Source organism: Rhinolophus sinicus, linkage group LG05 (assembly GCF_036562045.2).
Source record: "Rhinolophus sinicus isolate RSC01 linkage group LG05, ASM3656204v1, whole genome shotgun sequence".
NCBI classification, from domain to species: domain Eukaryota; kingdom Metazoa; phylum Chordata; class Mammalia; order Chiroptera; family Rhinolophidae; genus Rhinolophus; species Rhinolophus sinicus.
In genome coordinates, this window is record NC_133755.1 from 15,617,018 (window position 1) to 15,643,926 (window position 26,909).

General features: G+C 37.4%; 1 protein-coding gene across 1 annotated transcript in view; it reads right to left on the minus strand.

Moving 5' to 3' along the window:
* Positions 1–26,909, minus strand: part of ITSN2 (intersectin 2) — a 120,940-nt gene that overhangs the window by 63,278 nt on the left and 30,753 nt on the right. Inside the window, 15 exon segments of the mRNA XM_074331759.1 lie at positions 797–936; positions 4,101–4,188; positions 5,160–5,300; positions 7,569–7,718; positions 9,217–9,479; positions 10,171–10,256; positions 10,699–10,836; positions 11,392–11,455; positions 16,261–16,400; positions 17,971–18,067; positions 18,240–18,446; positions 19,652–19,763; positions 19,765–19,816; positions 20,620–20,683; positions 23,325–23,417. Coding sequence (XP_074187860.1) covers positions 797–936; positions 4,101–4,188; positions 5,160–5,300; positions 7,569–7,718; positions 9,217–9,479; positions 10,171–10,256; positions 10,699–10,836; positions 11,392–11,455; positions 16,261–16,400; positions 17,971–18,067; positions 18,240–18,446; positions 19,652–19,763; positions 19,765–19,816; positions 20,620–20,683; positions 23,325–23,417 — 1,835 coding nt within the window.

The following is a 26,909-nucleotide window of genomic DNA, read 5'->3' on the forward strand; positions in this document are numbered from 1 at the left end:
TATTGTTTATTCTATAGTTGGTATAATGTTATTCTAAATGTCAGCAAGATAAAAATCACATGAAGAGAGAGCTGCCTGAAAGGCTATGTAATACTTTATGCTCAGTTATAAAAGGAATAATTGAGACAACTCCCAAATTTGAATGATGTAACATTAGTTTGATTTTTAGCTTTAACATCTTCTTTTATAGGTATGGCTTCAGTATACAACTAATACGTCACAGAATGATAAGTATGCAGTATATATATATATATATATATATATATATATATATATATATATATATATATGGTGTGTATTTTGGACATCTGCTCTGCCACCGCAGCAAATAATGAATCATGAACGTACTTTTTATGCAAAGTTTATAGTGCTAGATTATTCTTTAGATTTCACTGATTATTTCATTATTGAACAATGATTAAATAAATTAAAGTGTGTTGAAAAAGCCTCTATGACAAGGACTACTTTAAATTTTCCTTACCTAAGATCATGCTAGCTGAGATCAGCTCTTTAATACTGACAAAGGCAATTATTCTTAAAATGTATAAATGCCAACAAAGAGTCATCAAAAACTGGAAACTATGGTCAATGATATATTTAGTTACATGACACAATGTTTATATCTACAGAGAACATTAAAAACAATCTTGCTATTCTGGTATAGCTTAACATATAAAATAAATTATGAAAATGTACTGCATATAAAAATAACAGCTTCAGTTATTCATTCTATTAAACCAAAATAAGGAAGGTAGAAGACAGGTAACTAAAAATGAATGTAATACAAGATAAATACCTTTAGTTGATTGTTAAATGAATCCATTTCTGATAGCTTAGATGCAGTTTCTTTTTCAAGAGCATCTAACTGTTCTTTAAGTCTTTGGCATAATTCTTCTTTTTCCAGTGATTTTTTATGAAGTAAACCCATCCCTAAATCTGAAATACAAACATTAGGCAGTTTACATTTGGTAGAAATGTCATTACCAGTAATTGACAATTACTGTCTGGTCAAATTGGTGTAACTAGCGAAAGACAAAGCATGTACATGCATCTTGTGGGTCAGCTAGAAAGAAAAAACTCAGCGGTCATTTCCCCTTTTCAGATCCTATTCTGGGAAGGTACTCATATGGAAATGTAGTAAGCATTGTTCTGTACTCTAAAGTACCAGGACATGAAGTGACACTCCACTTGGGGAAGGTGTTTCACCAGTCCTCAGGCTCTCCCTCTATACAGTGGGCATTACGAGGTGATGGATATAAAGCCATTAGTACAGAGTTCGGCCCACAGTAAATAATTAATAGCAGGTACTGTTCAAGTAACTTTCTATTTATTCTTAGTGCTTTCAAGAATAGTCACAGCAAGTATTCAAAAACTAATACTGGGTTATTTAGTAATGTTATTTCAGGAGGTAAGAACGAGAGCTTCTTTTATAATATCTTTTCTTATATATTCAGGCAGGGATGGAGAAACTAGATGTAATGTAATCTGCATCATCTACAATCAATTAAAATAGCATCTTATTACCTAAATACATATTTAAAACTTTACTGTACTTAAAATTACATAAATCTAGTATAAAATTTAAATAAAATGAAGCATATAGAGTAAAAGGTGAAAAAGTCCCCTTCATCTCAACCCTCAGCTTATTCCCCTCATGGGCATTTATTTTTAGATACATGTATAATCTACATTTCCATGGGGTTTTAATGTGATCACACTGTCTACATTGCTTAGTAACTTGTTTTAAATTTATTAACACATCTTATCAATCAAGTTCACATAAATCTAGTTCATTCTTTAAAACCGCTCCATGGCAATCTACATTACGGTTATTCCATAATTTATGTACCTATTCCCTTTTTGACTGGCATTCAGGTTGTCTCTAATTTTCTACTATTACATACAAATTCTGCAATAAATATCCTTGTACATACATTTTGGTGCACATATGAAAGCATTTTATAAGGGTAGGAAGTGAAAGAACGGCCACGTAAAAAGATCTGAACACTTTAAATTCTGACAGAAACTGCCAAACTGCCCTTCCAAAGAGCTGTACCAATATATAATGACACCAAAGCACCTGCTTCTGCATATGCTCAGCAAAGCTGAATATTATCAATTGTTTTTCAATGTTGCTAACTGGCAAAAAAAAAAAATCTTATTTTAATTTGCATTTTCTTGATAACTATTGAAATCAAATAACATCCATTTATATGTCTATTGGCTATCATCTTGAATTGCCTCATATCATTCTTTGCCCATTTTTTTTTCTTATTGGGTTGTCTGAACTTCTGATTTGTAAAAGCTCCTAATTCTTCTTTTTTCCCCTTTTTCCACTCCCCCCCCCCCACCACACATTCCAGTTCAAGCCATTGTTGTCTCAGTTTAGCTATGTCGGACACAGCTCCCTGACCCATGCTGGTATTATGAGCCTTGCATGAAAACTACCTAGCATGGTGCCTGGCACATGGCTGATAATCTTAAACGGTAACTGTAATGGAGAGAGGAAGCTAAGGGATAAAGTGCACTTTACAAATTCTGAACAAAAGTTTCCTATTTTGAACTGGACTATAGGATGGATGGATGGATGGATGGATGGATGGATGGATGGACGGACAGACAGACAGACAGATAGATGACAGATAGATAAATAACAGTTGCATTGGATCACATTCCACAGAGAAAGAGTAGCTCTACCACATCCCCGGTAAGAGGTATTCTACATTCCATATAGTATTCATAATCCAAATACTAACAATGCCGAGGATGATGATATACTTCCTGCCACTGCACAGAACAGGAGGGCTGGCTTGTCCTGCCCCTGGAATGCCTGTGGAGGGGTGAGGTGGAGCTGATATACTCTGACCAGCCAAGGAAAGAATCATGTACAAGGAAAACTGTCTGGGAAGAGACATGAACAGACCATAGCGGTGGAATTGGGAGACATAATAAGAGTAGTTCACAAGAGTGAATGTCTCTGTGCCTGGTATTTCTTTCCTGTAGTCAAGGGCCCTTTACTAGCACAATATTGCAAGCTTCTTTCCACTCCGTTCACTAGGTGGTGAACTCAAGATAATGACCTGGCATACATAGTGTAGGCACTTGCCATCCCTTGCTTTCTTGAGATTGAACTGCCCAGAGGAAACCTGCATTCTACTGCTCATGCACTCAATGTTTTACACATGCAGCTGAACCGCTCACAGATAAGCCACGTTGTCTGGTACCAGCTTTATCAACATAAGGTGACAGTTTGGTCTCTCATATGTCTTGCTCCTTTGCCTTATTTCTCAATTTGTTCAGAATGTAGGCAAAAAAGAGGGATGCTATTAACTGGACCTTCTGAATAGCCAAAAGTGTAATAAAGAGCCCTGGAATGGAAAGACTGACAGATACTCAACATTTAGGATACTTTAGCTAGTTCTAACACAACATTTGAAGATTGAGTTTTCTTTAAATAAACTTTTCTGCTACATTGTTATTGGCAATGCTATCCAATGTACAGATTTTTTTTGTTTTTTCAGTTTTTTGGTTGGAAAATCAAGAAAAATGTTACATTCTAAAAATTATCTTAGAATATTTTGTTCCACAGGTGTCAGACAGCCAAGCTGGTAAAATTCTTTATACGAATCACAGAGCTAGTTAATATAAAAGGTGTGGTTGTGCTTAGGCCCATCACTACTGCACACTGTCACCCTATATCCCACAGGTTTGGTCTCATGGTAAAGTCTTCTCCCAAACAGTTCTTTACAATTAGTGCAGAATTTTACCCAAATGCACATACAGCTTTGTGTTAGAGCCAAACCTAGATCTTGTTTAATTGTAGTCTAACATTTTATTTGATTGATATTTGAAATACATGAATAAAAATCTTACCAAGATAGGAAGACATACCATAATTATTACCTATTTTATTTTTATATACTTTTTACTATTAAAATACTCTAATATCTGTGATAGTTTTCACATTAATTTGAAATTTTTAACTATAGCCAATGCATGCTATTTATAACAGAATAATGCTATTTTAACAAGTAACAGAATATAACTGATACAGTCATTCAGAAAAGAATAAAATGACAAAACAAACCTTAGAGACTTACCAGGTGTGTTACCGAGCTGCATGTTTTTAATTCTTTCATTTAGTAATTGCTTCTCAGGTACCAAATAGATAAGCTTATTTTGATATTCCTTATAAAAAAAAAATAGTGCTGATTAAAACGGTGTAATGTTGTCTGCGAATTTTTTGAAAACTTCAAAACATGATTTAATCACTCTTGAAACAATATAGGAATAATATGTAGTGGTAAACTACTTACAACTTATGAATAAATTAGAACGGAAGTACACATAAATCCAGTTATGGCTGAAATTAAAAGGTGGTGAATGAAGTCTTTGTTAATGGCTATACCTGGACACCTTACAACTTTCAGCAGACTGATGGATGACAACGGGCCCAGGCTAAGAGGCGCCTTTGATATCTGTGCTAAATGGTCTGTGTAAGCGGGCCACAACACTCCAGAATGAATACGTGTATATCTAAGGGGGACTGAAAACTCAGGGATAACTAGGGAAGCAGATTTAAATCAGACAGGAAATAATATTTGGCCTTAGCCTATATCAACTGTGACAAAGTGAAAAAACTGATTAATTATGAATCCATACAGAAGGAGAAATTTGGTATGAGGACTCTAGATGTACAGAACGCTTCCAGAGTCCTTATTCTGCAAACTATAGTGACTGAACTAGATCCTAAGGCACAAATAAAGAACAGAATTACCAGGTCCCTGAGGGGACATATTCGACATTCTCACCACAATTCTTAAAAAAGTAATGATAGGAAAAATTTCTTAAAAGTAGTAGCAATAATCTAGTTTAGGTGTGTGTGTGTGCACACACGTGCATATGTATATGTGTATTTATTTACTAAAAACTTAAAATCATAAATGACCATTAACGTATAAATATTAAGCAGAACTTAACCAGACGTCTTGCAGAATTTTAGTGGGTCTATGAGCTTTCTAATACTACATACAAGATTGTATATATTTATATCTATATTTACAGAGGGGTTCGTGGCTCCAAAACCCAAAACCATTTTATTAGAAAGAATTATTAATAACTGCTCATGTTTAAGGACAATTTAGCGGCAAAGGGCTTACCTGAAGTTCTTGTTGGAGCTGCCTGATTTCCATGATTTCCAGGTCACACTGCTTATCCAGAACTTCCAGCTCAGTCTTTTGAGTTTGCTTTCTGAGTCGGACATCTTGAAGTCTGCCTGATATCTGCTGATGTTTGCCATTCTATAGGAAGAACGTATAAATATATGGTAACATAAAATGCTAATAGAGAATATTCTTACCAGGAAAATAAAATTTTTATTTAAATTTTTAAAGGTCATTTATACTCAGTCTGAGATAAATGTCTCAGACTTTATACTCAGTCTGAGTCTAAAACCAAGTGGAGTATGTTTTGTTTGAGAGTTATATCTTTTGACTCAAGAGAGTTGTTAGCAGGAAATGTATCATTCTCAGGGCACAAGACCCCACATGTTAAGATGAAAAAGCACAAATATAACACACTGAATTTTTTTCTGAGTTCAGCACTGAGGTAATAATTTACAACATCAAAATAGAGACAATCTCAAAGAACAATGAGGAGGAATAAATTTTGCATGTGGCATTTAGCATTACCTTTTCTGAGCTTCTATTTTTACCCTCAATATTGCCATCTAATTTCCTCTAATCAAACAATGTCTAGGATGGCCTTTTGGCCATAATTCTCTTTTCCTGTAACAATATTCCTTTCCCCTTCTTCTTAGAAGTAGGGAAAAAGAGAAAAAACAGAGAGCAGGGACTGTCAGTGGAGGCTAAGAAGGGTAAAGTATTATGGGCCAAATTGTGTCCCCCCCAAAATTCATGTTATGTCCTAACCCCCAGTACCTCAGAATGTGACTGTATTTGGAGAAAGGGCCTTTAAAGAGGTAATTAAGGGTTAAATGAGGTCATATTGATGGGCCTTAATCCAATCTGACTGGTGTCCTTATAAGAAGAGAAAATTTGGACACAAAAGAGACACCAGAGATACATGGGCAGAGGAAAGACCATATAATGACACAGCAAGAAGGCAGCCATCGAAGGAGAGAGGCCTCAAAAAAAAACCAAACCTACAAACAACTTGATCTTGGACTTACAGCCTCCAGAACTGTGAGAAAATAAATTTGTGTTGTTTAAGCCACCTGCTCTATGGTATTTTGTTATGGCAGCCTTAGCAAACTAATACAGTAGGGTGAGGAGAAATGAGACACCTGGTTATAAATCACTGATAATCAAAATTTCGTATTTGAGAAATACACGCTAAAAGGAATATGCTATGTCTAGCCTAGAGCTCACGTTATTATCTTCCGTATGTGTAAGTGCAGGCTCTGGACCTTTTCAGACTCGGCACAATAATCTATGCTAGAGCTTGATTGATGTATTACCCCAGTTCTTGGGGGAAAGACAATCAATCTTAAGGTCTCCCATTTTATTTTTAAGGAAAAATATATAGTCAAGATGATGGTTCAGACAGATATCCAATTAGTTACACAAAGAAGCTAAAGGTGTTTAGGCCTGTTTCATATTACCACGGCATGATTAATAATTGTGTATGCTTTCACATCCATTTGAAAATATACAACAGTTACCTTTCTGATGAAAAATATTGTGATAATTTTAAAAATGTAATTCAAATCATCAACCAAATAAAATGTTACAATACAATTAAATAAGATCTAAATTTGGCTCTACCACCTGGCTACACACTCATTTTTGCAAAACCTTACTACACTATCAGATCAGACTTATGGGATTCTGGGTCACAGTAGAATAGTATGCCTTACCCAGGCCGTTTAGATCTTCTCACCTTGCACGTCAAACAAAGTATTTTAACAACCTGACCCTCTGACATTTGAGGTGCAAAAACTAATAATAAGTATAGTGGCAGATATTAGCTAATAACCATAGTCCTCAGAACTGGAAGGAATCGTAAGAGATCATTTAGGTCAGCAGTTTCAAATAATTTTTTCTCCTTAGCAGTAGAAACCTTTTTTTCCAAGCAAATCTTAGGTAAAAAGTCAGTAAACATAAAGCAGATAAATGTGGAGCTTCTCTGATGGGAAGTGTGGGAAGAACTGGGGAGAGAAGAGCACTGTCTGCCACCATGACGTCCCCTCTCCCACCTTCTGCTTATCCCTCTGGAGGCGATGTTCCAGAGACCAGTGTGAAAACTGAAAATTGCTGAACTAGCACAACTTATGTGGGCAAATAAGGCACAGAGAAGGGAAATGTCTTGCCCAAGAGTACATGGTTTATCAGCATCTGAACGGAGACCACACGTAATTCTCAGTATATTAAGTCACTATCCTTTTTTAGTCAACTATACTGTCCAGTTAAAAGGCACATATGAAAATTTAACTGTTTGGCTACATTAAAACATAAAGTACTCATGAGGTAGATTTTAAAAACAATGACATTTATCAACAGGTAACTCCAGCATCATTCAGATAAATTTCACTTAAACTTGAGCTGTACCAGTGCTTCCAACTCGAGATGAAGACTCTTCTTCTTAGAGTTTAACCGGACAATTTCTTCTTGTTCTCTATTCCTTTGATTGAGAAGCTCCTGTCTACGAATTCTCTCCCACTCTAAACGACGCTGTCTTTCAAGTTCCTGTTTTGCTGCCTGAAAATAATGAATTAAAGTTAACTTTTAAATGTACGATTTTGCATCATTCAAAAACTGATGGGAGGACAAAGATAAAAGTGAGACAGCATCTAGCACTTAGTGGGTGTGAGTGCCTAAGACTAACTGGGCAAATCTAGTTCTATCAAGGGGCCTAAAACAGCACATCATTTCCACAAAAGTGACTTCATGCACCAGACTTTCTGATTTGAGTCACAGGACCCTCTTCTTGTTGCAGTTACTTTTTTCTTAATAAACAAAAGGAAAGGATGATTTCATGAATATAAATGTTAAAAGAACATATTCTGGTACCAGGGAAGAAAACAACTTCTATTCATATTATTTCAGGGCCACTATAATTTACTGTGCTCTATGCCCAGCCCTTTAAAACACAGCTAGTCCTCCTAGGGACCCCACACAACACTATTTATCCTGATGACCTGTGCAAGCCCAGCCTCGATTCCTCTCTAGACCTTTGACCCCCACCACAACTTTCTGCCTCCCCAATTCCTTGGTCTCTTACTCTGGATCCTAAGCTCACTTTTGTTAAATGACCTGATCAAGTTGACTCCTTCCTCTGGCTCATTAACCTTAGATCCTCACTCAACTCAGCTTGGCAACCAACCTTCCCCTGGTTGAGATGTCATCTGCAGACATGCTTTCTCTAATATTTATCGGCCCTGAAAACCCCTCATAAGTAAGTTTCAGATCTGTACAAAATAAGTATGAATGAATGATGCAGAGGAAAAGGCACGACAAAAACAATTTTTTATCAAATGAAATGTAGCCACTTATTATAAATGGAATGACTTTAAGAAATAAAACAACTTGGGCCGGCCCGGTGGCTCAGGCGGTTAGAGCTCCGTGCTCCTAACTCCGAAGGCTGCCGGTTCGATTCCCACATGGGCCAGTGGGCTCTCAACCACAAGGTTGCCAGTTCGATTCCTCGAGTCCCGCAAGGGATGGTGGGCTCTGCCCCCTGCAACTAAGATTGAACACGGCACCTTGAGCTGAGCTGCCTCCCGGATGGCTCAGTTGTTGGTTGGAGCACGGGCTCTCAACTACAAGGTTGCCAGTTCAATTTCTCGAGTCCCGCAAGGGATGGTGGGCAGCGCCCCCTGCAACTAAAAAAATTGAACACGGCACCTTGAGCTGAGCTGCCGCTGAGCTCCCAGATGGCTCAGTTGGTTGGAGCGTGTCCTCTCAACCACAAGGTTGCCAGTTCGATTCCTCGACTCCCGCAAGGGATGGTGGGCTGTGCCCCCTGCAACTAACAACGGCAACTGGACCTGGAGCTGAGCTGCGCCCTCCACAACTAAGACTGAAAGAACAACAACTTGAAGCTGAACAGAACCCTCCACAACTAAGATTGAAAGGACAACAATTTGACCATTGTTCCCCAATAAAGTCCTGTTCCCCTTCCCCAATAAAATCTTTAAAAAAAAAAAAAAAAAAAAAAAAAAAAAAAAAAAAAGAAATAAAACAACTTAAAAACAACCTCTCGTCTTTCTATCTCTTTTCTCCTTTCTTCTTCCCGTTGTCTCTCCAATTCCCTCTGCTTCTCCAAGCGTTTTTCTAATTCAAGTTGTTTCTTCCATTCTTGCTCTTGTAATTCTCTCTGTTTTCGTTCCCACTCTTCCTTTTCTTTCTGGGCTTTACGTTCTGCCTCCCGCTGCTGCTGCTCCATCAGGACCTGGCGTCGCTTCTCCAGTTCCATGTTCCCTCGCTCGTAATTGGCTTTCCGCTTGTCCTCAAAAGTAACTACAGAAGGTGTATTGTCAGCATTCTCACACATTAACTAAGAGCCCACAGAGCCTGCAATCCAGCTTCAACATAACTCGTGCCTTGTGACCCTTTGAGTGCTATTCCTCTTTGGATACGTCTCCTCAGGATAATTTTAACTCATGTAAATAAAGAATAGTCAATTTTAGAAAACAAATTTCTGAGTTTGAATCCACCCAAGAGAGAAATAATTTACTATTCCTGCCAATAAAAATATTTTTCAACATTTTTCTCCGCATTGTCTTCAAGGACAACCAGAGCAGGGTGGTTCTATATTTATTTTATTTGATATACGCATATGTCATTAACTTTTTGACATTTTAAACTATCTACGCATGCACTGTTTCAACCAATATCTAAACTTTAAAGCTAAAGATTTCATCACAAAACTTGCCTTAGCAATTTTTCTTAAAGTGGGAAAAACACTTTAATTAGGATATCTAATATACACACTCTTACCAAACACATACACACTGTCACTTCTTTCTACATACTCTCTTAATTTTGACAATCTTAATTTTATTGAAGTAAAAATCCATCCCCTTCACCAAATATTAATAATTTCTCGTATAGCATATAACATATTAGGAATGTAAAATTTTTAAATATTCATTTATATTTCAAGGTAACATTTAAGAGAATCACTATAAACTTAGACACTCAATATTACCTGGTAATTTTTTCTGAGGTTCCTCTTCTTGCATTTTCTGATATGAAGGTAGAGTTCCATTAATGGAATCAATTTGCTTTCCTCCTCTAAGAAAAGCAAACAAACAAATTTCGCATAATGCAGTCTGGAAATTTTTCGACAAGACTATATAGACTGCTAATGACTAAAGCAATTTAATATTTAGAATATACTATTAAAGATACTTAAAACCCAGTATGGTTTGTAGTTACAATGTACAGCAACATATGGCTTGTCAAGCCAGAGAGACCTGGATTCAAATCATGTTTCAGTCATCTCTCTTCTTGGGTAAGTTTACACTTAATCACTTAAGTCACAAGTTTCCTTATCTGAAACAGTGAAAACATACCTACTTCTGTATCTACTTCTTCCTCGTGTAATTCATTAAATACCAAAAGTGAATGGCAGTGCAAATGTTTAACTCTCCACTAAACTGGAGGAAATCCCAAAGTAATAATCATGTCTGCCAAGTGATCCACACCACCCCTCTCCACCTCCAGAGGCGCTCACCTAAAAGATGGAGGGACCAGCTCAGGAGGCAAAGTCAGGGGCAATGGCTGCCCAGCTTTGGCCATGTCAGTGAGGTGCATAGCAAGGATAAACTCTTCAGCTTTCAGCTGTCCATCACCATCAATGTCAGCCAGAGTCCTAAAGAAAATGTGAAAATTCACAACTTAGAAAGAAAGTCTATTGGGAGCAAAATATTTTCACAAGAGTTCAATATTTTATTTTTATAGCAAGAATAATGACAGTAAAACAGCTAGGATAACATATTTTATTGAAATGTAAACAGATACAGAAAAGTGAGCTAATTTTCACGTTTAATCTCATATCACAAAAAAGAGAGAAGAAACTTTGAAATAGAAAGTAAAATACTCCATCTGAAAAGGTGGCTTGTCTTGTTCCATGGTTAATTCACTTATGAAATCACATTTAGTTCTGCATTAAAAATGAGATATTCTCCAATTCTTCATAGGAGGCATTGTATAAAAGCAAATTAGTTTTATTTATAAAATAATTAAATGCCAAATTCTCAAGAATAACATTTTGCACAATTTTATTTGCTTTCAAAGTTGTACACATATTAACTTTCAATTGGCTGCTTTTACAGATCATCTTTGAGTCACAAACTTTTACAGAAACAATATTCTTCTTATAATAAAGGATGTACAGTTAAAAATCATAATTAATGGACAAACTCACCAAATAGTAGCTAGCTGAGTTTGAGAAAGATTTGACTGAAGAAGGGCATTTCTAGCTTGAAAACCTGGTAGAGTGGGAAAACCATAAAAAAAAAGAAAATTCTTTAGCTTCTTTAAAGTTATGCAAACCTAAATATAATAATTATACCTGAAAACAACACTGCTGCTATCCTGAACTTTTAATTTTAACATCAGTTTCTACCATGTGCCAGGCACTGAGCCTTCAGTAGTAATCAAAACAAACCCATTCCCTGCCCCCAAGGAGTTTAAAATCTAGAATTAGTGGAGCCAAATGCTTCCCCTTTCCTTTCAGAAGAAAATAGTACACAACTGACTAACGGGAAGGGCCAAGCCACTGGCACAGCAGGTATTAGAGGCCAAGTTCTGGGGCTTCCTTGTACACCCAGTAAAACTCAAAGCACAGTTCCTTAGCATTTTCAGATGTTCTCTTATCTCTCTAATCATTCCTTTGCCTCTACTCTCCCTCTTCTACATGACTTGTAAATGTGGGCATTCCCCAAGGATCTGTCCTGGGCACTCTTTTCTGTGAGTTCATATCCATTTGTACGACTTGAAATAGCATCTCGAGGCTAATGATTCCCAAATGTACATCCCCAGCCCAAATCTCTCCTCTAAGTTTAGATTTCTATATGCAACTGAAAAATCTACTTATGTATTTCACAAGCATCTCAAACCAAAGTATAAAACGACTCTCTCAATCCCCATCTACAATCCTCTTCCTAATCTTCACCCAAACCACTACCCTCAGTCTTCCCTTCTTTATCAATGGCATCACTGTCCATCCAGTGGCTCAAGCCAGAAATAAAAAAGTGACCTTCGATCTGTCCCTCTCCTGTCCACCCACATCCAACATCAAGTCCTACAATTCTACCTAATTGCACGTCTGCGTCCTTCTCACCCCTTAAGTTGCAGTTTAATGTCACCTTCTCAGAAAGGCCTTCTCTGTCCACCCTACATCCAATACACATCCTGCTTGCTTCCTTCATATCTCACATCACAGTTTATAATGGAACGTTTTCCCTTAGTATGCTAACTTCTAAAGACAAAAACTTTGACCGCTTTACTCACTAATGTATCCTCCATGGTCAGTACATAGATGCTTAATAAATATTTGCTAAAGTGATGAATGAAGTTGTAACTGAAAGTTCTCCTCTATCTAAGGGGCAATGGGGACTTACATGATAGCATCTGATAGTAATAATAGCTAACATTCATTGACTGCTTTCTATGTATAGTAAACCGTTCAACTTTCCTCTTCCTCAGTGAGAAAACAAAAATATGTTTCTGTAACAGGCTTCCTGATCTTCAGTGAGTATATTCCAGAACAGAAAATCCCTGTCTGCTTCAGAGGAACATTCTCTCCTGATGAGGAGCCAGACTGACTTTCTGACCACAGATGAAATCACGTGGCTTCTCTAGGGAAAGTCTCTAGTCAGTAGGGCAGCTGCTGCATCGCCCACTCGAAGGTGAGCGAGGCCTGAGACCAGAAGAGCCAGACCCTACTCTGGGTTCATCCAGAGGCAAGGTTAATCCTAACAGCTCCACACAGAAGAAAGCAGGACGTCTGCCAACTCTCCTCCAGCAACTGCTCCCCCAACAAACGCAGCACATATGCTGCAAAACCCAATGTTTCACTGAGCTTTGAACAGAGGTCTGGATAGTTAAAGCTGCACACACTTTATGAAACAAGTACAAATATGCCACGTATCATAACATGCAATTAAATGTTTACGTAACTTTATAATCTTTTTTATTCTTTTTGTTTAGCCATTTAATAGGAATCACATAAGGAAACACTGGAAAAAGCTCAGAGCCTCACCCAACTAATTACTCCTCAGTAGGTGTCAGATGGAAGTGAGCTTTGAGGACGTTTTTGTGTTAAAAGGAGGATTCTTCCAATAGAAAGAAATGGAAGGTTATTTCAAACCTAAAAAAACGGTCAATAACTAATGTCTCAGCTCTTGGACAAAGATAACAGAAGAGATCCCTTAGCATTAGGAAACAGAACAAACAGGAGGAAGAAGGGGAGGCAGGTGAATGGTTAAAAGCATCCTGATGGAAGGCTTAAATATGTGTAGGCAAAGTCTGAATAATACAAAGGGCTGCAGAGAGCCAGCGGAGTACTTCACTAAGAAAAGCTCACTTGAATATGGACAATGCTGGTCTGCCAATCCTTTGGACGTCCTATTTCCTGTGTCTATAATGCCAGGCCATTCATTTTCTACCCGGTAGTCTACCCTCTAAGATCTAGCCAAATGTATCTCTTCTGTGAAACTGTCTTATAGCCTCAGAGTTACTCACTTTCTCATCTATATTAATCATAACACTTTCAAACCACTAATCAAATTCTGTGATTATGTGACTTATTTCTATGGCTCTTCAAAGATATGGGCTATGTCTTCCTCCTCTTTGCATTCCAGTGCCTCCGAGTGCCTGGAAGATATGTGACTAAGTGCAGGAAATATGCGAGTCAATGAATTAATCTAAATAAATCATAACTGAGATTTAGGGGAAAGAAGAGAGGAAGAACAAAAGGAAAAAGACCGCCAACATTCATTAAACAAAATATAACATGTAAGTAGGTGAGCCCCATCCTCACACACCTGGGGCTCAGGCTCAGTTTCAGGACACCAGATAACTTCTCTTTTCAAAGAAAATCAATCCTCCCCTTAACTATGGATATAAAGCTTTACTCTTGTAGGTCTAAGAATAACGACATTCTCTAAAAACAACACAATACGCAACCTTCAGATAATGTGGCATATACAAATAAAGTAACATGAGAGGACCATTTCCTTCATATTCCAACACAAACCCACCTTTGTTTATACTATATGTTTGGAGTACTTACGTAAAGTGTACTAATCTAAAGTGTACTGCTTGATGAGTTTTTACACAGGGATGCACACATGCAACCAACACCTCTGTCAAGAGACAGCATGTTTCCAGAACCCCAGGTCTGCACACAGCCCCATCCCAACAGAGTAACTACACTCCTCTGATTTTTATCACCACCAATGAGGCTTCCTGTTCTCCAGCTTCATATACATGGGTTAAATAGGATGGATCTTTTGTGCCAGGCTTCATTCAATACAGTATCTGTGAAATGCATCCATGTTGTTGCAAGTGTCAGCAGTTCATTCGTTTTTATTGCTGTTCAATATTCTGTTATAGAAATACACCACTATTTATTTATCCATTCTCCTGTTGATGGACATTTAGCCTGTTTCCTTTTAAAATGTGTTGAATGAAGTTGCCATGAACATTTTTGTACATGTCATTTTAGTCCACTTTTGTTAATATGAAAAAAGAAACTTCTTTAATGCAAAATGTAAATTCCAAACAAGTTCATTTTTCAAAGAATGAGAAGCGTGACTTTACATTAATCTCAAATATGTTTGAATACCACATTTCATAGAATCTAAGATGCCATCAATTATAAGACACATCATTATTTTATGCAACACTAAGAAAGTAAAGAACATTGCCATTAAACCATGACAAAGTGTTAACACACCACTGATGGTAACACACATCTCAATTTTAGCGAGGTTAAAATGTAAAAAATTTAAAAAGGTTTACTTAAAATATAGTATACCTTGTTTCACACAACTTGATAAAATTACAGAAAATATTAGTTATTATATAACATCTGAAACATATAAAAATATAGTGTATTTGTAAGGTATAGTGTAATAATAAAAGTCACCCATGAACCTACCACGCAACTTAAGAACTAGATCATTGCTAAATGCTTTGAATCTACTTGTGTTCCCTGACTTTAACTCCATGTCTCCAGAAGAGATAACCACTATCCTGAATTTTGTGTGCTTAATTTCCTTGTTATTTAAATGCTTTTATCATATAAGTATGATTCTTTAAAGAAAATACCTTACATTTTTGCTTGTCTAATCAATTCCTAAAAATCTTACCACTCCCTTGCCCCATGGTGTGACTAGAGACCCCACACCCCTATTTCATACATTACTTCTCATTCTCTAAACATGCCATGTAATTTTTGCTCTTAAGGGTTCTTCTCTGTCACCCTCAAATGCCCTCACCTGCAATCTCCATCTGTTCAAATTCTAACTCTTTCTTTCATGATCAAGCTTAAATGTTCCTTTCCTATGTTTTATCTGATCTTGTCAGTATTAATACCTCCCATTCTATGTTCTCTAGCATTTTAAACTCTATTATTTTTAAACACTTATTTTACTCTGCCTAAATTGAAATTCACTGCCGAGTGAAGATAGGGGAAAGTTAGAAAGTGGGAACTCTAGCTGCCTGTTACCCTCTGTTTACATCCCCTCCACTATCCTCAATTTACTAAGTTTGGGTGTTGTTCTAGCATGGACTCAAATATTCTATGGGGATCTAAAGTCAAGTTTTATGGCTACATTTGGGTCGGAGCATTAGAGGGTGAGCCATGCTCACATGAGGTTTTACGAAGGGCAAGCAGAGAAAAGACCCAGTGAGGAAAGGGGCTCTCAGGGAACTGAGCTGAGGCTAAGTCCCACATACTCCCTCTTGTCATGTCAGGCTCTCTGTTCACTGCATTGGAGGATGAGGTTTAATCTTCTCCAGGGAGAAATCTCTTTTCCAAAAAACTGGGTGCATATCTGTATACTCAACTTGATTGTAAGAACTTTGAAGAAACAATCAAATGATATCCATTTTGAACTCTTATACCACTTACATTATTTGTATTTTTCCAATGCCTGCTAAATTTTTTTTGGACGTTAAAATTTTAGATAAGCTACAAAGTACCAATTCAAATAAAAGTTCTTCAATAGAAGTCTATATAAAAATATGAACTCTCTCACATTCTTAAGCACCATATGCTGCTTACCTGAGAGGTATCCACTCATGCTTTTGTCAAGACTATTAAATTTTTGCCGATATTTTAATCTTGAAGGCTGAGGAACTGCCCACTCTGAGGTCCCAGTCTTGGGCGAGTTCCCTGAGAGTGAAGCAGTTGAGGAAGTTGAGCTATAACAAAATTTATTTAAAATTTTTATGTTACTAAACAAAATACATTTAGTTAAACTTTATAAGGCAGAGATGTTAAGAATCATACCTTCTATACTACAGTAGTAATTGCTTTTTTATTTGATACTGAAAAAACTTCAAGCAATTATCCTTATTCTTAGGAAAGCAAATACCATGGGAAGTATAGAACTATCATATATCAAGAACTTACTATGTGCCAGGCCCCATATTGTGCTGGGGCTTTTACAAATATTACTTCTAATCCTCATGACAAACTTAAAAGGTATTACTGTTCCATCTTTTAGATGGGCAAACTATAAACGATGGCTCAGTGATGATAAGAAACATCACTATGGTTCAGTGATGTTAAGAAAAAATGAGGTTACACAATCAGTGAGTGTTTAAGCTAGCAATAGACAGATTGGGCATGCTTCCCATTCCTAAAGACAAAACGTTCTTCTAGGCCATTGCTTTAAAGGGTATTATTGTGTGATGATTAAATAAAGAAGATGTGGTACATATACCAAGGGTGCCCCAAAAATGTATACACATAACTTGCATTCATCATTTGTTATTGGTATATATTGAGTATTACAATTTTAATACAGTTTTTTCCTTTCTTAACATGTGTATACATTTTTGGGGCACCCTCTGTATATAATGTAATACTCCTCGGCCATAAAAAAGAATGAAATCTTGCCATGTGAGACAACATGGATGGACCTAGTGGGAATTATGCTAAGTGAAATAAGTCAGAGAAAGACAAATGCCACATGATTTCACTTATGTGTGGAATCTAAAACACAAAATAAACAAACAAAACAGAAACAAAGTTATAGGTACAGAGAACAAACTGATGATTGCCAGGTGGGAGGGGGTTTGGGGGACTGGGTAAAAAAGGTGAACGGATTAAGAAATATAAAGTGGCAGTCACAAAATGGTCACAGGGATATAAAGTACAGCATAGGGAATACAGTCAGTAATATTGTAATAACTATGTATGGTGTTGGGGGGTGCTGGGCTTGTGGGGGTCAATTTGTAAGTTGTATAGATGTCTGGCCCCTATGCTGTCCACCTGAAACTAATATAATATTGAATGTCAACTGTAATTGGAAAAATTTTTTTTTAATTTTAAGAAGTATCATTGTGACTTATACAAGAGGTGATGAATAAACATTGAGGCTTTTTTGTTTTCTGAAATTAAAGGACACTCAATCGGCAGAATTCGCTCAAGAAAGAAATTAATAATGTACAAGGATTATGAGATGTTTTAAGAAACATATACATTTGTTAAAGGAAAATATGTAGCTCTGGGCAAAAAACTGACTGATTAAAAATACAGCAGAATATTTTTAATTTATATGGAAAAGTAAAATACCACAGGCAGTTAGTAATTCTAAAAATAAAAAAAATTATTTTATATGAGTTACATATAGTAAATGTACCTTAAGTATTTACATTTGGCCTTTATAAAGTAAAACCTGGATAAGTTCAGAGCTTTAAAAAAAAGTCATTTGTTAAATACTCCTTATTGAAAGCACAGAAAGTTGAAAGTTTCAAGTATTCATACCTACTAGATCCTAAATCAATCAGAGACTGGGCTTTCTGTATACTAGCACCACCAAATCCTCCCATCATCAGACTGTAAGATGACGTATGAGGCAATGCTAAAAAAAAAGAAAAGAAAAAAAGAAAGAAAGAAAAGAAAAAGAAAAATGAAAAAGGTTCATACTAAACAATATTACAAATTATGAAGGAAAATTTTTATCTATTGGAACGTGAATATAACACTTTTTTTCTTTACATGAAACCGTGACTCATTAGACATAAAGTACTTACTTGACGAAGAATAAGGAATGGATAAAGGCTGAATGAGACTGGCGGTTCCATTTGGTAACGATGACGTGCTAACAGAAGGCACCAGGGGAGCGGGCATCATTAAGGGAGGGAGGGTGGTCCCTGAAGTCGCTGAGCACAAGGGTGTTGCTATAGGTGCGACTGGAGGCAATGGCTGAGGCATGGACAGATTGGGCATGCTTCCCATTCCTACAGACAAAACGGAACACATCTTCTAGTGCTAGTGAACCAATTATAAAACACACGCCAGAAAATAAGTTTACAGTACAGGGAGCAGACTCTGTATTTACAGAAACATTACAGGCAAACTATCTAGTCTTAAAAAATTCATGAGAGCAGCTTTGACTCAGCAGTGAGGGAGGTAAACTGCTTTTAATATCAATATTCTGACCTGTGTGAACTAAGAGAATGCCTACTAAGGAGTAAGAATTCTCTTCAAGCATCATGAACAAAACTAAGCAGCCTTTTCCCATTTAATATTAGTATACTCAAAGGGAGAATATATTACCTGATCAAACATGGGTCTTTGTGTGCAGATAATAAATATAGTGCTATTGAATTACACACACACACACACACACACACACACACACACTCTATCACCCCCAAACCACCCCAACCCAAAAGATCAAGGTGACGACTCTTATTCACTTACTAACTGCAGAATACTAAGTATACTATATACATATAGTCACACAATGATTTGGTATTTATCTCTAGAGTTCATTGCAATAGTGAAAGAAATTAGTGTTTTAAGATCTTGCATCTGGAGTATAGGAACATGTTTCAGATACACAGAGATATCTAATTGAATGTTTCATTCCAATGAGTGCTTCTCACATATAAGAAATTGGCTGATCAAAATTAATGGAAAACTGGTTATTTCTGATGAATATATAAATGAATTAGCATAAAGTCTTCAACTTTTAGTCCTAACATTAGCTGGCTAATTAACCTTTAAATTAATTTCTACTTACAAAATTATGTATAATTTTGAATTATCCCCAAAAGTGTTAAAGTGGTTTGTTAGTTAAAGCTGTTCATATTTTTTGTTGTTACTTTTCACAAACAACAGAGTAACTAGTTAGGAATAGTAGTTAGGATCAGCTATAATGAGGGGAATCATCATATTTAATCATATAATGGGAATTATGAAAGGGACACTAACCACATTAGATGCTAGAACAACAGACATAAATGAGAACTGTCCCTGGGAAACTGGGGACACAAACTGACCCAGCTATGACACTGAATTTAATATTCCTTATTAATATTCCTTAAATGAACTTGGAATCTGGGCATTGTCATTTCATGCAGACAAATCCTTTTCTGATCCCCAAATATTATACCTAGGAATCAAGTTTCACCATTGAATGCAGCTAATTAATACATACCAAAACGAGCAGAAAAAAATGGAGAGAACATAGGAGGCTGTTTCATAATAGGAGGGAGAACCACGGGCAGCTGCTGGCCTTGTAGCCTCAGTTTGATGAGTTTCATCGCTATGGGAGAACTCCTGCTGATCCATCTTCCCATCCTTGTTCAGGTCTGACAAAGCCCTACAAGGACAGTGAGGTAGGTAGACTATATGCAGGGTCACCATTACTTTTGAGGATGATGATAAAATAAAAACAATGACATAGTACTCACACATAGACCATTACTTCATTAAGTGTGTGTGTATGTGTGTGTATCTCAAAATGCTGAAGCCTATACATTAAGAAATACTGACCAGAGACAGCATCTAATAAAATACCACTAGTTTATATAGAAGGAAAATGTAGAGACCTTTGAAATGAATTCCACCAGTACAAATGGAAAAAAATATTCAAGAGTATAATCATTCTAAACATATTCATTTGGTCAAATATTTATTGAATGTTTGCTATGTGCCTGGCACTTTGCCAAACATGGGACTAGTCCAAGTGGAAAGAAAATGGGGTAGGTGTTGGCATTTATTGTAAATACCTTAAAAAACAAAACCCTAGGTATTATAAAGAACAATTTCTTTACAGTAGGAATGGGAAAGAAGGGATAATTTTGAATTTAGATGAAATAAATGACACAATTACAAAGTAACAGAAGATTTTGAGACTGCCAAATTATAAAGAAGTGTTTTTCAATGGAAATGTACATATCTTCTTTCCACAGAAATTCTAAGGAAATTAGAGAATTGTCCTATGGAACAAAACCTCAACTTATTTTCAGTCATTTACTCAATAAAATTTATTTTCTGAAAAGCTGAAGAAATACTCTTACTTAATAAAAAACTACAAGTAAAAACAACTTTATGTTAAACTGTATTAAAAACAAAACCAGACTCTCAGAAATTTAAGTTCATCTACAAAAGAAAACATTTTACCATATTTCAGCTAAAACAGGAGCCGGCAGCCCTGACTGTAAGAAAAATGTACGTGCTTGATCACCTGAAGGCAATAAAAACAAAAACCAAGCAGTGTATTAGTAAATGGAATTACTTCAATGTCTCTGAATACTAGCAATGGCAATAATAATAGTGTTATTGATTTATCATAATTTTAATTTCAATCATTAGAAAATTAAATAGAAACATATAAAATTATTGACATTATTCTAATAAGACGTAGATATTCTAAAACAAAAAAGTCACAACTGGTTATATGCATTAATCAGTGATAAAAAATTATATTATTCACTTCAGTTTTCCCACAGCAATTGAGGTCTGATTTGATAATATTCCTATTTAATAACATTTATAGTTAAAAACACTGTTTCCCTAGAAGTGTTCTAAATATAAAATACCAGGTGTTAGAAGAGATAGCCCTCTGTGGGTCTCTCACAATCGTATATATCCAGCTGTGTATGCCAAGAATGCAAGATCCTAACTGCTCTCTCCGTGGGTCATTTCTCAGAATTGGGATTGCAGTGAGCTATCTTGGAGGACTAGGTAATATTTTCCTCTGGGACAAAGAATAAGCTTGCTTACTACTTGTTAAAATGGATGGTGGGTTCCTCCAAGCTCAGTTTTCCTCTCCTATAACAAAACCAGTGCCATGTGTAGCATCATTCTGGGATCTCTGCACGGTCCGTGTGTGACTTAGGGGACAAGGGAACATGCCGATGCTCACGCTGTTAGCTCTATCATCAGTAATAGTGTTTTGTCTTTGACTCAGGAATCTCATGCATTCTGCAGGCATCCATGAGTCAGTAACACACAAGTTATTCACTTGTAAGTAGGGCAAGCAAATCCCAATCTTGATATCAGGTAAGGTAGTTACCGTATTTTGCCATGTATCATGTGCACCCACATTTTGGCCCAAATCTTCAGGGAAAAATAATCTTTCCTTTTAATTAAAATGTTTATTTGTTTACATTTAGGTACTTGTTTTTTTTGTATTATAAAGGAATTTTAGCATTTATGCTTAATATATTATGGTAAGAGAAATTTTACATAACAAATAATTACAAACCACAGAAACAGATACAAGGTGCACGAAATTTTATGCATCAGAAACAAATTTATGATATTTATGCATCACAGAAGGCCAAGAACTCTTTGTTGTTGCAAGTTTACCACAAGTTCAACAAAACCAGTTATCGTATTCCAGGGTATCATTTTGCATACGGATATCATTATTGATTTCTAGAGTTACACTTTTAACCCATAAGCATAAACAAAAGAATTAAAAACATTTATATAGATACAGAATTAGTACTACCCATGTATATAATGCACATCCTTATTTTTCCCTCACAAATTTGGGCAAAAAAGCGTGCATTATACACAGCAAAACACAGTATTATTATAGAAGTGCAAATAATATTCAACTATAATGGTTAAGAGGATGGATTCCAAAGCCTGTCTGAGAGGTTTCAAAGACCAGATCAACACTACCCTTCTCTGCAGCCTTGGGCAAGTTACAGAACCTTTCTAAGTCTCAGCTTTACCATCTGTAAATACAGACTACAACAGTGGCTACGTCATAGGGTTGTTGTGAAGGCTAAATGAGATCATGCATTTAGCACAGTATCTGAACCAGTACAGACCTGCTAAATATTAGCCATTACACTTACTATTATTGTAAGTAAAGCACTAAAGTGATTTGGCACAGAAAAAAAGTTTCATTTATAGAAAAAAATTGGAAAGACACACCTAAATTAATCCTCCCTTGGTTCTGGAGGTCTTTTTCCAAAACAAGGAATAGTCAATGCTTGGTATGGCCACTCAAAGACAGAGGGGTAAATGTTATGAAAACAGACTCCAGAGAAAATAAATTCTAGATTACTTTTAAATGAAATAGATATATTTTCTACTAGATTCTAGTAATACTGATCATTATACTAGTAATTGGAACAACATATTAAAAGCACATTAATAAATTTGCTTGGGGAAAAAAAATCTTGATTACCTTAAGAAATGAACTGAAAAATTTCTAGAAATGTTAAAAGTGAAACTGGACAATTAAACTGAAATTCTTGACTATCATTTCGGATCAGGAAAAGATCGTCCATACGCCAAATCCCAAACAACGAATTAAGATGGTTCCAGGTAAAATAAGAAAGCCACCTTTTTAAAATTCTAGAATTCTGATTGATATGAATTTTTTTCACTTATTTATGTTTTATTAAATTTATTGAGATAACATTGGTTAATCACATTATATACATTTCAGGTGTACAACTTTATAATACGACATCTGTATACTCTATTGTGTGCTCACCACCCAAAGCCTAGTCTCCTTCCTTCACCACATATTTGATCCCCTTTACCTTCTTCGTCCTCCCCCTACCATCTTTCCCATTTGGTAACCACCAATCTGTTGTCTGTATCTATGAGATTTTTTGTTTCTTCATTTGTAGCTTTTTGTTTTATATGAATGATATCATATGCTTCTTGTCCTCTTCCGTCTGACTTACTTCACTTAGCATAGTATTCTTCAGATCCATCTATGTTGTTGGAAATGGCAATATTTCATCTTGATATGAATTTTATCACTTAATACAAATTTGGTGGCAGTCGAATAAAAACTAATTTTAAGATATTACATGAAAAGGCGCATAATTCACAAATCAAATATAAGCACAAACCTGTTATGTAACCTCCTGAGGGTTTGAGGTTATCAAACTGCTTGTCATGCTTAGTCCGTTCTTCAGAGGTAATAGCCCACATGTTTGGCCCTCCTATAACATACATGGAAGACAAAGAAATACAGTGTATATATGAGAATACTTAAATACATACAATTCTAACATGTAAATATGATGAATCTCAAATGTTCATTTAATGACAGTACTTAATACCTGAGTGACACAAAGAATAAATCTCTATCATGACCATATATAGCATAACCCTAAGGCTTTTCACTCATTCATCTAGTTAATATCTACTGAACAATTATTATATACAACTCACTGGAAATGGGCAACAGATAAACGCTGGAAATAAAAAAGATGAATATTATTCCCATTCTCAAGGAACTCTTACTCTAGAAAATGACTACCAGCATTTATAATGTTCAACTCTGAAGCATCCTAAGCAGAAATATATACAAAGCTGTGCTAATACCGAGTTAGAAGCAACAAGGATGAGATAACAGGAACGGTAAGATTGAGGCAGAGTCTTGAAGCTCAGCTTGAATTTTATCATGTGAAGGGGTGGGATAAGAGCATTCCACACAAAAAGGACATAGCATTAGAAGTCCAGGAAAGGCACTGACTAGACTAATAGCTAAAGCAACATGTGAATGTGAGAAGGTGGTAAGCAATACGCGTAGGTAGGAGGAATTAATTGCAAAGGGTCCTCAAGAGTCTGACCGTTACACTGGAAGTTATGGAGAGCCATCTAGTACTTTTTAAAACAACCTTCTTAATTTGGAATAATTTTAGATTTACAGAGAAGATACAAAGATAATATGGAGTTCCTATATACCCGTCATCCAGTTTCTACTATGTTAACAATTTACGTAACCATAGTACATTTATCAAAACAAATAAATGAACAATAGTATACTACTACTAGCTAAACTGAAAACTTCCACCAGCAAGACCAGCTGGTAAACCCCAACAAAACTGGACTCTGGGTATTGGAGACAACGCAAATCTTTGTGACTGAGGATTCTGCTACCTGGAGCCTTCGGCAAGGAAGTAGCCACCACCTAGAGGTGTCCTCCAGGGTTTCAATGAATGATCCATGGAGGCCTATTGCCTCTCCGGCCTGCTAGTCCCTTTTAGGAGCAGGCCAACTTGAATTCCACAACTAAGAAGGTGAGAAGGACACCAAAGCCTTGCTTGTCAAATGGAAATGGTATATTCAAGAACACAGACAAGCTGGGCCCAACAGCATCTTGGCTTTACACAAAAATGGTGGCAGCTAGCTCTCTGAGGAGAAACTATTCCTACTTGACTATCTGAAGCAGAGCTACTGAATCAGTGAGGTTCCCTGAAATGCCAAGGCCTGGTTCAGAGAAGCTGAAGCTGATGGTGTCCACTGGGCTGCCATAACCGTTCAGTCTCAGAGTTATGCACGACCAAAGGGAGACACAGTCATTCTGCTCAGTGGGCAGAACTCAGATTTTTGGGCTGTTGCCAATGGCCCAGCTGTTTGGTTTGCCACATGGAAAATTACCACTGACAGAGTAAGGACACCCTCTTTAGGGATGCAAACTGAAAACCCATTTGAACTGCTACCTGAATGTCCAGGTCACTGATGCAGTTACGGTAAAGGCCCATTCTCTGATTCAGACTGAAACCAAGCTGCTGATTAAGTCTCACTCGTGTGTGTGATGCAGAGGATACCACTGTATGCCAGCCTTGTGATTCCTGTGTGGGTGTGGGTGTGGGGGGGGGCGGTTGGAGGGGTCTCACTGCACAGGGCATTGCCCCCTTTGGCTCTTGGCGACTGACTACATTGCACTTTTTTGCCTCTCTCCGGCTACTGGTGGCGCCTCAAGCTGCTGACACTTTTCCAGGTTACCAATCAGCCCACAATGTCCACACTACCGTGGCCCTTGAAACGGATCTGTCTCATGTTTTCAGCGTTCTGGACCAGTTGCACTATGATGTTGATGTATAATTTGTCACAAAAGCTGCTCAACAACGCACTGATGTCTGACTCCATTTCCATCACCTCCTCCTGGCCCACACTCCCTAAAGGAAGACACAGAAGGAGGTGTTCCAAGACAGGATCATCCTCACCTCAGCTGTGTCCTAGCTAATGATGAAAACTAAAAGGTAAGGGATCGGGGGACAGACAGAGCTATTGTGAAAATTCAGGATTCCATCCTGACCACTCTTGGACAGGACATGTCCTTCTTTTCTCCTAACAGCAACAGAGGGTAGGCCTGGTTGGTACATCCTCCAGCTCCAGGCAGCTCAGCTAAATAGAGACCTAGAGGATTCAAAGTTCATTCTGCTCGGGCGTACAAAAATGTCCTTGTCCCTTTTGCACTTTTCTGGATCACAGTGAAGTTGTAGCCAAATGGGACGCCTAGATTTTGTGGAGGTGGAGAGCAACAGCCAGGCATCTGCTGAGGGAACACCTCAGACACAGAGGCATGAGAGTGGGAGAGGCATTAAAATGGCCTCTTCTCTTTCACAACTGCCTCTGGAGCCTTCTTCCCCAGGAAAACGCCCTGGTGTGGCTCTCCTCAACTGCTGGAAGCACCTTAGATTTAACTGACTGCTGAGTCTGCCATCCCCACGTGGCTTTGACAACTGTATGACCCTGATTCGCACTCAGCCTTAGGCAGGCCCTGTGCACCTGGGCCCGGGGGTGTGGATTTCTCCGTGTTCCTGCCCCTCCACGCTGTGGCACCCAACTCCTCCTTGTGTTTCTGGTTGGCCTTGGGAAGGACCTGCCTGCTTCTCCCTCAGTAGTAGCAGGAGCGATACCTCTGCCAGGTGTTAGTCTAGAATCTTCGGTTTCCTTCCCCTCCCTCAGTGGTAGAGAGGTTTTCCTTCTGCCCTTACCCTAGAAGCAACAAGTCTCTGCCTGTGTCCTTGGGGAGAATCTCTGCTGACCCCCTCATGTGTGACTATCAGAGGCTTAACAGGAGAACAGGATGCAGGGAAATGCATAGCATTTGTGTCTGCCCCTGCCCTCCCATCCCCTCAGTTGCCTGCAACACTGAGGTGGGGGCTCTCTCTCGTCTTCTGGTGAGTACCCAGTTGATGCCCACAGGAAACAGCTTGAGAGTAAGTATAAACTCCCCTTGTGTCTGTGGCCCCCAGTTATTCTAGACTGACACGTTAGCCCCCCTTGTTTTGGTGTTCATTAGAATTTCAACTGATTTCTGCAACATCATTTTACATTTTACGTCTCTGTAAAACCCCCACTTTCCTCAGCATTGTACACATCCATTAAGTCTGAGACTGAATCCTGTGGAACACTGTTCTAGCTGGTGGGGTCACGGAACGCCTTCAATTTGCCTTCAGTCCCATGTGCCACTCTGGATTCTAGCCCACTTTATTCTAGAGCTCTACTGAAAAGATCAGTCCATTTACTCACCGGACACGAACCTCCTATGCATATTTTGAATCCAATCTAATCTGCTCCATAATTTCAAGAAACTCTTCAAAGTTTCCGGTACACTGATAGTGCCTTTTCTATTTCCTAAAGCTACCTCAGATTAAAAACAAAATGTTTTCTTTGATAATTTAAATGGGATCCAGGAA